Here is a 13,353-nt window from a genome sequence, read left to right on the forward strand (position 1 = left end):
TAGTACAGTTCCAACCCTCCCACGTTGCTCTCTCCCCATCTCTTTTTGCTTCTTGCATTTCCCTTCGCCGCCAGTGTTAAGTGTGTACCTCTCCGCACAACTTACCTTGAAACGGGACTCCATTGAGCTCTCGAGAGTGACACAAGCACCTAGCCAATCATATCGCGCGGCCTCGCTTGGGCTGACTCAATAGAACCGTCTAGGCCAATGAGGATCCTAGGGAGATGAGCAAGTTGCGTTGTGAAGCGACCTAGCGTATACTTCCGCGCGTGCTGCTTGGGATAGGAGCCTGGCAGAGCAGCTGCACACACGGCAGTGCGGAGGCAGAGAAGGGGTTGGTGATACCGTGCTATAAATCTGTGGTCCAGTCCACCTCCCTTTTAAGACGTCCTCCCCCCTTATTTCTGTTCTCAGTTAGAGATGCAGCAGCTTACTCCTGTAGCGACCTACTAAAAAGCAACAAGGAGAAAGACATCGTCTTTTTGAAAAAACGTTCTTTCGTCTCTTTCTTTGTTCCTTCGTTTGTTTTCTTGCCCCTTTTTGTTTAGTTGAAAGGCAATAGGAGGGTAGTCTCTCCGTCTTTTTAAACTCTCTTTTTTAAGTTTCCCCTCCCCTTTCATATTTTTTTTTTCGCCATTTCTTTTAGCGTTGGACTTTGGGGTCGAAAGCGTTTCTTTTTATTTGCTTCTTTTAAGCCGAGCACAGTTTAGGTTTCGTGCTGTCTTAAGAGAACTATCCAGCAGCTTCTTGCTCATCCTTATTGGGAGAACTGCACCGTTACTTTAAAAACACACATACACAAAAACCTTAAGGGAGAAAGGTAAGTTTCGGTTTGGTTTCTTTAATCATTAGTTGCAGCGATGCGCTGGCAAACCCAGAAAACCTGTAAGTGAGCGGAATACAGAATAAGAAGTTAATTGCACATGTTTGTCTCATTTCAAAGCTACTGCTTTGCTTTTTAATTCTAGAGAGCTAGACTAAAAGACAGTGGACGCATGCTTGACGTATTGAATATTCGCAAATGTCAATGGCAAAAACTTAAGTGGTAAATGTGGCCAGTGTAGAACAGGGATACAGTGGGAGTATAGATGTTGAGTGAGCTGCGGGATTGAGGTTGGAAGTTCATTTCGTGGGAAGAGAGGGATAACTTGGGTTTGCGGGGGGATGCATGCCTCTACTTTCGCGAAGCAACCGAAGGACCGTAGAGGCTTTAGAACCATTAAGGGAAATCAGAAGCCTGGACTTGCAGATTAGACCAGCGAAAACCCCATACTTAATTGCATTAACCAGATAACATGTGCTGGGGAGATAGGATTGCCAGATGGAATTTAGATGCTGCACCAGGCAGTGAGTTGTAGTTGACTGAAAAAAAGTACATGCCGCCCGAGGGCTGGGGCTGGGCTGGGCTGGGGTGGGTAGAAGCTGTCAAAACTCATCATTGCGAGGTATGCGGACTCTTAAATCACGGTCGCCAATTATCGTGCTTCTGTTTTAAAAGAAGATAGCCAATTTAGGGCCGAATTCTTAAGCCTGTACCGGATATGAGATTCCCTTTGTTCAGAAAAGCGTAAATAAGATCCTTAGAGCTGTGTCTGTGGAGGGGCGGCTGCATGGAAGCCGAACTGTGCTGGGCGCTGGGAAGTGGATTCCAAGCCCTGTCCTTGGTCCTACGCGGCTGACTTCGCCTTCAGGGAGAGGGGGAACCCCTTAGCAGCCGACTAGGCTCCGCAGCCACCTCAGTACCCAACTCGGCTACACAGCCCTCACTCACCCCCTTCCTTGCTGCCCCCCCCACCCGTTTTCTCGAATAGCTATTGTTAAATTGACGCCTGAAGAAAGGTGGTTGGGGATGAGACGCTGGGCAGACTCTTGCTTCATTTTAACTTTTGTGATTTCTAAGGGTTTAGAAGAAACCAGCTGGCTTTCTACTGCGAAAAAGAGAACCCAGGGTAGAGGTGGGAAAGGGCGAGGATGTTCGCGCTGGAAGGGTGATCTTGGGGCGAGGAGGGTGGAGGGAGTGGTGGTGTCGCTGGCTTTGCCTAAGAGAAGTTTAAATTATTGGCACGAGGGGGTGTGGGTGAGTATGTGTGCGTGAGAGCGCCCGTGTGGTGCTTGAGAGGGAGAGGATGGGGAAAACATACAAAGCCGGCTGGGGTTAATTTCTCTTTGCTCTCCTCCCCACCCACCCACCTGGTTCGAAAAGCCAACGCTCGGCCGGCCTCCTCTGGACTCGACTCTGCCATCTCTGGGGCAGTGGGGGTTGGGGATTGCAAGGTGGCAGTGCCTACCACGGGATCTCAGCAGCTAACAGGACTTCGTGTGGCCATTGTTGCTTAATTTATGCCCAGCACGTTGCCACGTACCCACCTATTTCACGTTTGTAAAGAATTAATATGAGAACTATACAACTGTGGGAAATTGGAGGTTGGATACATTCCCCGTTTTCCATTTTCAAGTATAGGTTAGCGAAACTGATGTCGAGGCTGGGTGTTTTCTCTCATAATTACCAACTGCAGATCTGGCTTTATTGTGGCCCGAGTGAGAGAAATAGTCAACCATTTAGAATTTACTCTTAACAGCGCTGGGCCAGGATGGATGTCGCTGTACTTTCTCCGCAAACAGGTTCTTTTCCCGCTCCTACTCATGTACAAACACTCCTGTTGGTTAAGATTCTAAACCTTCAGCCTTTTCCTACATTTATTATACCCATCCTCTGGATGTTGAGAGTGCGAGGGAAGTGGAGGTGATTTATTTCTTAGGCCTACAGTGCAATCTATAATATGTAGTCTTAACATGGGGGGAGGGTAAACAGCGGATATTAATAACCTAAGAAATTATTTCCCTAACAGGAAATCAGTTCCTAAAAGTCAGAGGAAAAGGTGTGTGTGTTTGGGGGATGGAAGGGTAGGAAGTCTGGGGCCCATAAAATTTCCTTGGTAAAATGGCTTCTTAAATGGGACCTCTGAAAGATTTATTAGAATCTGAACAAATAAGTCTGAAAAAAGAGAGGCAAAATGCGGAGTGTTTAAATATCACCTTTTGGGGGATTAAAAAGTAACTATTTATCTTAGTTATTGCTTAGTCTGTCCTACACCAGGTACTCCTGGATTCCCCTTCCCTCTTTTAACCAAGTGATTGGCAAGCCTACTTTATAAAGCTTAACCTATTCTGGAGTTCCCCACGAAAATGCAGTGTTAGCCAAGTAGAAGCGCTTTGCAAGACTTGGGGAACTCTGTTGAGAAAGAAGACTCCCATAACTTCAAGAAGTCAGTTTCAGGAAGTAGGGTGTCGTAAGGCATTCTAAGAGTTTTAGGCTTGGATTGGCAAATTTGGTAGGCCCATTTTTGCCTGACGTTTGGAAACAGGCATTCTTAGCAATCCCGCCTGCCTGGGATGGGAGTATTATAATTGACTGTTTAGAGGGAGGTCAGAGAGACGCAGGCGCTTTGAGCCATTTTCCCAGGAACCCGTACAAAGTCAATTAAGGTCATTTAATTGCAAATCGTAACTGGAGTGACAACAGAAATGCTGATATAGAATCAATTAGCTCTTTCTGGTGTCCCTCCTCCGGGTCCCCCAAGTTGAGGGATGGACTGTCTCCATTTCGATCATGGCTGAGCCCCCTGCTTTACTATGTCTGATTTAACTTCGCCCAAGAGAGCAATTTTGTCTCCCCTACCCTCGTCCTGGGTTAGATGAGTCTTTCCCCTCTTCACCCCCAGCCCCGCCCGTCGCGTGGGGGCGGGGAGCGTTGGCCGCCCTTAGCGGACCTTGCTGCATCAAACCCGCATCATGCCCTTGAAGCTGTAACCTCGGTCACGTTCTTGCGGCGACTCAGCCGCCCACTGCTCAGTTTCTTTCTCTTACCTCTTGCGATTACAGGTAGGTTTGACAGGTGATATTTTTAAATGTAGTTTTTTAGGGGGAAAGGTTAAAACGGAAGCTTTTGCAAAGAAAAAAAAACACGACAGGTGCTCTCGTAATTAAACGGCTGAGCAGGTGTAAAAACGTGCTTCCGCCGCGTGGCTTGGAGGCGGTTTTGACTCCTAGCCTTGGGGTTGAGGGCCGGCACAGGTTTTCCCTGAGGAAAGAGATTGAGCTGGGCGTGGGGGCGGGCCAAGGAAATACAGCGATGGGACGCCCCCTCGGTGAAGAGTTGGCCATTTCGGGGCTTCGGTGGGTGGCGTTGGAAGGATGCGGCGAGAGGCAGACGCTTATATAGTCGAGTGCAGGATTTCCTACTTTTGCGTTTGAAGCAGAGAACAGCACCCCGCACAGGTACTCGGGGCTTATTTGAACATCAGATTCCATCTAGAAAGGCAGAGAAGGGCAGCGCCGGCAAGCCTTTAGTTTTTCGCGGAGGGACCGGACCTTCCGCTGTGAAGTAGGGAAAAAGCCCTTTAGCTTTGCTTGCAAGATGTGAGTATATGTATGTATATATACTTGATACACATAATATATCAAAGTACCCCTCGCGCGAATCACTCTGGTTGCCGGTTAGCCTCCGGAGCCTCGGGGTTTGCAAAGTTGCACCTGGTATCTGACGCTTCTGGGTGCGCGACGCTTTCTGCGCTGCCCGGGGAACCTGGTCAGGGAGCGTGCTCGGAATCGGAAGCCGGGAGAGAAGGACGGCAGCGGCCGCAGTCAGACGTCTGCTCCCAGGCACCGACCCTCGGGGCGGCCGGGCAGGGCACGCGCCGGCGGCAGCAGCCGCGGCGCCGCGAACTCGCCGCCGGCCCCGCCTCCTGGCGCTCTTCCAAGCAAGCCCCTCCTCCCCGCCCCGCTACAAACGGCGGGACCGCGGCGCCGGGGCGTCACTGAGGCAGCTGCCGGCCGGTTGAGGAGGCCGGTCGCCAGCGCGCGCGGGTGGGGCGTGGGTTCTGCCGGGTTCCAGTCCGCCTTCCCGCCACCGTCAGAACTGGGGACGCCGCCGCCGCCGCCACCACCGCCTCTCCGCGGAGCCCGCCCGGAGCGAATCCTCCGCGGCTGTGTGACGGCCGGAGGCGCGAGCAGTAGCTGCAGCTCCGAGTCGCAGCAGGCAAGTGCAGGGGGCGTGGGGTGGGGGCGCGCACGCCTCGCCGGGCCGTGAGTCGGTCTCGGACGCCGAGGCTGAGGGCGGTGCGCGCCGCCGCGGCGCTGGGCTGCGGAGTCCGGCCTCGCCTCGGCGGGAGCCCTCGTCCGGGCTCAGGGCGGGAACGCTGGTGGGGGCGGCGGAGGTGGTGCACGGGAAGTTCCTAGAGCTCGGCCCCTGGCGGCGGGAGTCGAGGGAATTGGGCGCCTCGGGAGGTGGCACCGCCCCTCGTGTGGACACGGGCTGGTTGGGGGCGGCGGGAGCCGAGCGGGACCAGTCGCGCCCGGCAGCGTGCACGGGCGTGGACGTGCCCGGGTACGGCCGCGTGTAGCGCGAGAAGCACTGCGCCGAGACGCAGGTGAGTGTATTGGAGGGAAAGTGGGGGAGGGGGCTTTTCTAGAAAAAGGGCAGGATTCCTGTGGTGGACTGGCACCTCCGCCTTGTGGGAGGTGGCGTGCACTGGCTACCCCAGCCGGGTGGTATCAGATGGTGTGCCCCGTGGTCCGGCGCCCCAGCGCGCGTGGCCCTCGGCGCTCTCGGGGCGTCTCGAGACTTGCCGCGGTCGCGCAGTGTGCGGAGGTTTGGGACCGTGGGCGCCCGGGGCAGAGCGGAGAGGCTCCTCGGGCCGCTCTCCTCCCTGGCTACGCGTCAGGTGAGGTCGGGTAGCCGCGGGAGGTCGCAGCTCGGGGACGCACCCGGGTTTGCGCGCGAGCGGTGCCCTGGGCGGGAACCGCGGGTCGGGCCGGGCGGCCGGGCGAGACAAGCTCCCGGCTTTGGCTCGCGGCGGCGGCGGCAGCTGCCTCTTGCTCTGCCAGCTGCGCACCGGGGCACGGACGTGTGAGCGTGCCCTAGTGAGACCGGTGGAGTCTCGGGCGGACCTGCCTCGGTTCACCAGCAGGTGCTCCTCCAGTGGTCGTGATAATGACCAGCAAACAGCCTTCCACGGCGTTTCCTTAAAAGCCGACTTGTTATCCTAGAGGGCTGGAGCGCAGAACCCTGCCTCTAGATGTGAGCCACAAGCACGGAGTCGTAGTTGTCCAGTTGGTCATTTAAATAGTGTGCATTTTAAAAGATCGTCTTTATGATAAAATTTTTTTTTATCTTTTCTCTACGTTTTCTAAAAATGTGAGGAGAGGCGGGTTTCTTATCGGCTCTCTACTCTTCCTTTTTTCCTTCCCAAAGGATGCCCTTTAACAATGCCAAACGAAATATGTCCGGCAAGGACAAAGAGCTTTTAAAAACTTAATATTTCGGTGGACCTACCCATAATAATTCTATGTTCATAAAAATGTAGCTTAGTCCCGAATTTACGGCAAATAAGTCCTTTTAGGAACACTCCTAATACCAGTTGGGGTGTAATTTCCTCATCCCCTTAAGTAAAATCTGTTTGTTTGAAATACTGTTCAGTTGCCCTTGAAGACAACATTGTCCAGAATCGTTTCCCCCAGAGTCGTTTGAATTTTTCATTTGTGCTAAGGTCGCTCTGTTTTGCGGAAGCTGATCTGGAGTCTCCATTTTGGTGAGCTGGCGGAAAAGGTTTCCTGGATCTACTTTCTCATGTGGACCTTTGGTTCTAGAAATGCGAGACGGACTTGCTGGAGGAACTGCAAGGTTACTGCGTTTGTTTTTGAGCTGTTCCTTATAATAATAGGTTTGTAGGAATGTTGATGTAACACTGTTTAGGGGGCTGGGGGGGTATATACTTAGAGAAAGTTGTCTTGGAAATGGAGCTAGAGCGATGAGGGGGCAAGAGGGTTCTGGAAAATCAGATTTTGGAGGGACACATTAGATTTAATTTTCTATGCTTCCTCTACTTTTCCTTTTTGAGAGAACATTTTTGTGTTTATGTGCTCAAAACTGGGCCCTTAATGCCCTTTTGGGTAAATTTGTGCTGCCACCTTTCGGGGAATAGAGTTTTTTGTTTTCTCTTCAAAGACGAGTCGTAGGCGTTTACGGTGTCCTTTCTCCCCATTTTTAGGTATTTCCTTCTCTGTGTCTTGTTTACTCTTAGAAATTATGTCGGGTCATCTGTTTAAGCTGCACACACTCTTTCCCCATGGTTCAAGAGAATTTTAGTTTTAGGATATTCTCCTAGAATAGACCAAGTACCCCAAACTGGTCAGTGTCCACCAGGCCTATTATTTCCTACCGAACCTTGTTTTCCTTTTCTAGTCTCAGGATGTATTATTAGTAGTTAGAGTTCCTTTTTTGGTTTTGGTTTTTTGGTTGGTTGGTTCTGGTTAATGTTTCTTCACCAGAGAAGCAAGATCCTTCTGTCTGGTTGGGCGCTTTTAGGTTAAGACCCAGCTCCCAGCCGGTTATTGGAGAACAGTGCTCTAAGTGGCATTTCTGCTTCCTCATTTCTTAATCCAGCTTTTGGTTCTTCGTGTATGACAGATGTTCTTGGCTGAATGCTTGTTGCCCCTTTCAGCCATTCTAGCTTTCTGTGCTTTTCCTTTTAATGTGATTGTTAAAAAATACTGCTTTACCTCCTCAAACGTCTTTTTCTCTTCTAGAAGGAAGGTCCAAGTTCTCTTGAAGGACACAACAGAGCCATCCAGAATACCCCAGCTTCTAGGCTAGGATCAACCTTTTCTCTTTATTTGATTGGCGAGAAATCTTTCTAAAAAGTGTGATGCCTTTTAGGCCTAAGCATGGTGCAAGAGCACTACAGTGGCAAAATACTCTTTCATGTTCTTTGTCAGCGAAGGCCTAAATACTCTAAAACAGCATCTTCTCAGGACTGACTTTTCCCTTACCTCTTTGATGGTTTGGGCTGCCTGGTAGGGTCGGTTCTTTTCCTCTTACTCGAAATCTTATTGAATCTACCACATTATCACATTCTTATTGCCACCTTTCTCGCTGGTCATGTTTGCTTGGAAGTAAGGAAGGTTGGAGATCCACAGTATTTAGCCTGGCCGGGTTAATTTTCTTGATGGTGTGGGGGGAATTATATAGAGGTGGTGTGGGGCCTGGATGGTGTGCTACCCTGTGGAAAACCTACCCTAGCTGTTTCTGATTCTCTGGAAAAGCAGCCGAACAGGCCAATAATCATAGTAAGCTACCACATCAAAGTGTTGATGATGATGTTATTTTCTTTAGCTTTGGTAGTTGGTTGGAGGGAGGGCCGCTGAATGGGCCCATGACCATAACACCTGCCCCTTGAAATTCTTAATTTTGAACAAGGGGACCAGTACTTTCATTTTGTTTTGGGTCCCAAAGAGTATGGTGCTTGTCCTACTTAGGGGCTGTCTCAATTGTTAATATTTAGCTGCCAGCTTTGCTGCTTTGTGCCAATACTGTGTTATAGAAGTGTTGGAAATCCAAGGCTTTATGCACTGGTGATGCCACACCCAACTCGTGAATTAACTCTGTGGAGGACATTAGATGCATAGAATGTTTACTTTGGCCAGTTTCATTTTACAGATGTGGAAGTCTTCACTGGTTCTGGTTACTTCCGGAACCCACGTATTGTGTACTCTGATGCCAAATCCATTGTTTTGTTTCTAATTTGAAAAGAACATTTATCATCTATTTATTTGATTCTAGATACTGGTTGGTTTGCAATGCTTGTTGATTTTTTTTTTGATTTCAAGTGCTAAGTCGAAACAGAAGGCACTTAAGCTTAAAGGCAGTAATTTGTTTTAAGGCTTTTTTGTATTAAAAGATATGCTTTTTTATGGTTTAAGTAGAACCGGTAACTTGAAGTCTAAACTAAAAATAGGAATTAGTGTAGAGTAAAATCTTACAGGGGTTTTATGGTATATGTGAGAAAATTTTCACTAACAAGAAATGAACAGATTTGGCTTTTAGCATTCATCATGTATATCATGACTTTAATTTTAGTAAGGTCACAGGAGAATTTTTTTTTTTCCCCTAAGGAAAGATGACTTTCTATATCAGCAGCCTTGTTAGTAATCCATCGTATAAAACAAAACAAAAGGCGACTCCTCTGTGACAGTGTGCTAGGTGCATCTCATAGCCCTAATACCAGCTAATACAAATGCAAAGTTTCCAGAGATTAGTCTGCGTAAAAATACCTGTTTTGGTAAAGATGTTATTTATTTTCTCAGTGCTTTGGGTTAGGTTTTGAATACATCAATTTCACTAATATTCTTAGCTGTATATTTCCCTTTACAGGGTAGCTCAGTCGTTTTGTGTGATGACAGATAAGGGTTTTCCTTGTAAGCAGCCTTTATGCAGAAGAAGATAGGTGCTTTGGCAATGAGTGGAATAAGTAAAATAACGGAGAAGGTCATAGGAATAGGTGGTATGGGGTTGAAATCGAACTAGTTTGGATGTTGCCTTATTAATTGCAAGTAATTGTGGGTTTTTTTCTTTTTAATAAACTTGCACTTTCCTAGTATTTGTCTTTATTTCTGATTTCATTATATCAGTTTCTGACTGAAAAGGAGTAGCAAATAAGTTTTGACAGTCAAGACCCTCTTTCCTGCTTTTAGAAATTATTTGGAAAAAAAAAAACGAATGCTTTTTCTCAATAGATTTTATTTATCCTGAGACGGTTATAGTAAAATGTTAGGTTTTTTTTTTTTTTTTAAATCATTAAGGTTTTGTTGTAGCATCAGTTAAGTTTCAGACTATTAGCTTGAGGTATTTGTATGTTTTTTCTTTCTCTAATAGTGGTAGATTTATACCATCCTTTTTCCTGGACTTAAATAAGGAGTCTATCTCATAAAAAGGAAATTTATATTCTACGTGACTAATGTTTCTTTTTCCCCAGAATTTTTGTTGTTGTGGGCTGTTGATTACTGGAGATTATTTTAGCAGCTTTAACGACTGTTAATGGAATATCACAAAAATCTTTATTTTCATAAATAGCAGACTGATTAACTGTTCTTTCAGGATGGATTTTCATTTTATTTTGTTTTGCTTTTAGTTAGCAGTGGTCAGACTCACTTCAAGCTCAGTACTCCGTTTGACTTATCTCTTTAGGAGAATGTGGGCAGTGGTTGCTTCAGAATTCTCAGCTTTCCTGTGTTTTATTATCATGGAGTCACTGTAAAATTGAAATTTCCTGTTAAGATTGAGAAGTTTTGAGACTCTTGGAGAATCTGAAGAAAGCCGTGGGCCTTCTTTCCCTGGAGAAGTTCACATCTACAGAAATTTCCATACAGTTTTTGCCATCTTGCCCTCTGGAATAAAGACTATTGAAGTTCTATTTGGGAAACAGGACTTTGAAAATTGGAGTTGTCTTACACTGGTGAGTGCAGGAGGAGGTCACTCAGCTCTGTCGTTGCGTGCCGTCATGTTAGCAGTGTGGGCCTTTAGCTTTCATCCAAGACAGACTCTGAGCTCCCTTGTCTCCTCACAGTTTGTTTTAAAATCCATTCTGATTTTGTAAACAAATATTATACTTGTAAGGTGGTCTTGTGAGCACAGTGCTGCCAGTTTAGCTACTAAGTTGTCTTGCTTGAGTAGGTTTTGTCACTTCAGTTGAAATTCTTCATTTAGCAGAGCTAGGTGGAAAATACGAGGCTGGAATTTTGAAGTTTCCGTTGTCTGATTTTGACTCAGTTACCTGTGTCCTTGGTTTCTTAACCTTTGAGTATAAAACCTCACCCTCCACATCTCTGTGATGGCGTGAAGATGAGCATATTAGAGTATAACGTTTCCTGCAGTGGAATGACAATGTTTCCTGAATTGGAAAGGTGGTAATAGGTGGACCTCATAGATGAATTTTATATATTTGACTTTCAGTGTGTTTTATGAACCATTGTTTTTAGAACATACCATCCTTGTAGCATGCTGTCATATAATGTATATTTCTGCCATGGAGAAAGAGAAAATTCCCAGACTGTAGGGAGGTTTTTGGAAGAATTATGTCTTTGAACATTTCAATATGGAAATAGATATAAATATATCAATGGAATTTGGACGGGAAGTTTAAAATGTATTTTTTTCTTGAAAATATAAATAAAGTTAAGAGATTACATGTGAAATTATGAGAATTTAGCCAGCTGACATTCCAGGAATATAAATGTCTCAATTTAAATTTTCCATGTTTTTTTCAATGAGAAATCAAAATCTAAAATTTAAGCATTTACATTAAAATAATCAGTCCATATTTTCTTGATTTGAATTTTAATCTCTTACCAAGGATCTATTTCTATACATCAAAAAAAAATGAAATTTACACAGAAATAATATTTTTTTCCGTGTTTGTTTTAATACCCTCTCACACCCCGAGTGAAAAGTCACTGATGAATGCCCTGTCAAGTAAGTTATTGGAAATTGCTCACCTGTTCAGTTTTTAAAGGATGTTTAACACTTTTTTATCCTTTAGGCATCATTTGTGTATATCAGAAATAAAAGAAGTATGTCTCAAAGCAAATAAATCACAGCGTGTTTGAAAAGAGATTCACTAAATTGGGTAAGGTGGGGAAAATATTCGTGGAACTGATGGTACTTGATCTTGAATTTCCTCTGAGCTGCTTTTCAGAAGTGAGCTTTTTTTATTTCTCTGTTGCTGCTGCTCTGCTGGAGGTACTTCTAGTGACGTGAGGATCACCCACCTTTATTGCAGAGCTATCTAGAATATTTTAAATATACAAAGTTTATTATAGAATGAGCAAGTTTCTATAATCTCTTCCAAGGTGAGGCCTATTTCTGTATGAGTTCACTCAACACCACTTTGTCTCCCCTAGGTGCTACTTACTGGTGCCTGGCTTATTTTGTTAAAACCCTTTGGGTCCTTTCTGGCCTATGACTGTGAATGACTCATGGACTTTCCCCAAATACCAGGACACCAGTGCTTTAGGCTTTTATCCTCTCCTTGCCTTTGTTTCTGCAGAGAACTTGAACCACCCACAGCCTTCTTCTCCTCTGTGACACCTCTGTGCCGGCCCTTAGTCACCTGTGCGTGCTTCTGAGCCCCGTGCCCGCTCTACTTCTAGCCTGGCAGTTCTGGGTCAGGCATAACCTACTCACTTGTCCTTTTCTTTTCTTATTTGGCTTGCGCTTTCGCATTGGCTCTTAAACATTTTGTTGCATTTTACTCACTGAAGACTACCTTCTGTGACCAAGACAATTGCTATTACAAAACAAAAAGGGAGAAATGAGTATTAACAGACAAGTGAATTCAGCCCAATTCCAAATGGTGGCCCATGGGTTACATATTCTGGAGCTTTTATTTGGCCTAAATTATGTTATTAGAAAAGGAGTGAGTTGTTGGTTTAGGCTTTGGGAAATATCAAAGAGAGATCTAGAGCCCTAGTTGTGTTGTCTCGGAAATGTGTGAAGATGGAGCAACATGGAGCCCATATCCGTTAACTGCATATCCGTTAACTTTATGTGGAATGTGGTTTATTTCACTTCAGAGTAAATTGCTGTCTGGCCTTTATGGGTATTTGAGCCTGTAAGTCTAATGCTACAATTCCTAAAGTCATGGGAATTAAAAAGTTTATTCAAATATCTAGGCAAAGGCAGTAGTTCTAAAGACTTTAGTTCTTTTGATTTTCTTTGTGTTTGCAAGTAATATTTGAATTATGTTAGATTGTTCCTTACAAATATACATCTTGAAGTCTTTATTTTAGGTAGCGAAGTCTTGTCTTGGACCTCCTTTTCCTTAATGCCTCCTCCTTCCTTTATAAGATGTTCTTCCATCAGTTTATCTTACCTTTTCTCCCCTCCCACTCTGGGATTTTAGACCTGCCCCTTTGGGAGCAAAAATTTCTTCCTGCCTGTTGCCTGCTTATATTTGTTCAGATGCTTCCAGGTCAGCAGAAGTTGCTTGGTGTTGTGAAAACTAATAGGATGTTACGAACTGTTTAAAAGAGGCCCGTGGCCCATCTGCTGATCTTAATGCTGATGGTGTCAGCTTAGAAAAGACATTCTCCCCTCAGAATCCTGTGAAGAGCTGATACGAGAGGTTACCAGGTGTGAGGTTTATATGTGCTGTTTTTCTCTCCTCTTTCCGCCTCCCCCCCTTTTTTTTAGTCTTCAGCCTTTTCTCCTCTCTAGAAACGGCAAGGCAGCTCTGCAAAGCTTTCTCCCACGTGTGCAGTAGAGCAAGTTGATGCGCCAGCAGAAGTAGAAAGAGGCTCCACATGTCATGTTTGGACCAATGCTGTAATTTTATTTTACAATAAGGAAGGTGGATATTATTAATCTACTCCAGAGCATAATAGCATAATTTAAATAGCAGAGAGCAACTTTGGTGTGTGTTAATGTCCAGTGAAATGAATATAGATGAATGCTAAATAGGTAGAAAATGTCAGTGTAGAGCTTTCCTTTTGGTGACTTTAAGCACTTATATTTCTAGT

At 45.6% G+C, this 13,353-nt stretch overlaps 1 protein-coding gene across 44 annotated transcripts in view; it reads left to right on the top strand.

The window, feature by feature from the left end:
- The first annotated feature begins 265 nt into the window (after positions 1–265).
- The window catches only part of ELAVL2 (ELAV like RNA binding protein 2), a 307,766-nt gene continuing 294,678 nt past the window's right edge, over positions 266–13,353 (top strand). For 11 of the 44 annotated variants that reach the window (XM_081498303.1, XM_081498345.1, XM_081498380.1 and 8 more), the window contains exon 1: positions 4,783–5,038. Coding sequence is in view for 9 of the 44 variants with exons in the window: in XM_081498275.1 (XP_081354401.1) it covers positions 6,629–6,682 (54 nt within the window). In the remaining 35 variants the exon portion in view is untranslated. The other 33 variants (XM_081498243.1, XM_081498249.1, XM_081498256.1 and 30 more) reach the window with 17 other exon arrangements.

The sequence above is a fragment of the Giraffa tippelskirchi genome, chromosome 1, assembly GCF_054371585.1.
Source record: "Giraffa tippelskirchi isolate mGirTip1 chromosome 1, T2T-mGirTip1v1.2.pri, whole genome shotgun sequence".
In the NCBI taxonomy this organism is placed as follows: Eukaryota; Metazoa; Chordata; class Mammalia; order Artiodactyla; family Giraffidae; genus Giraffa; species Giraffa tippelskirchi.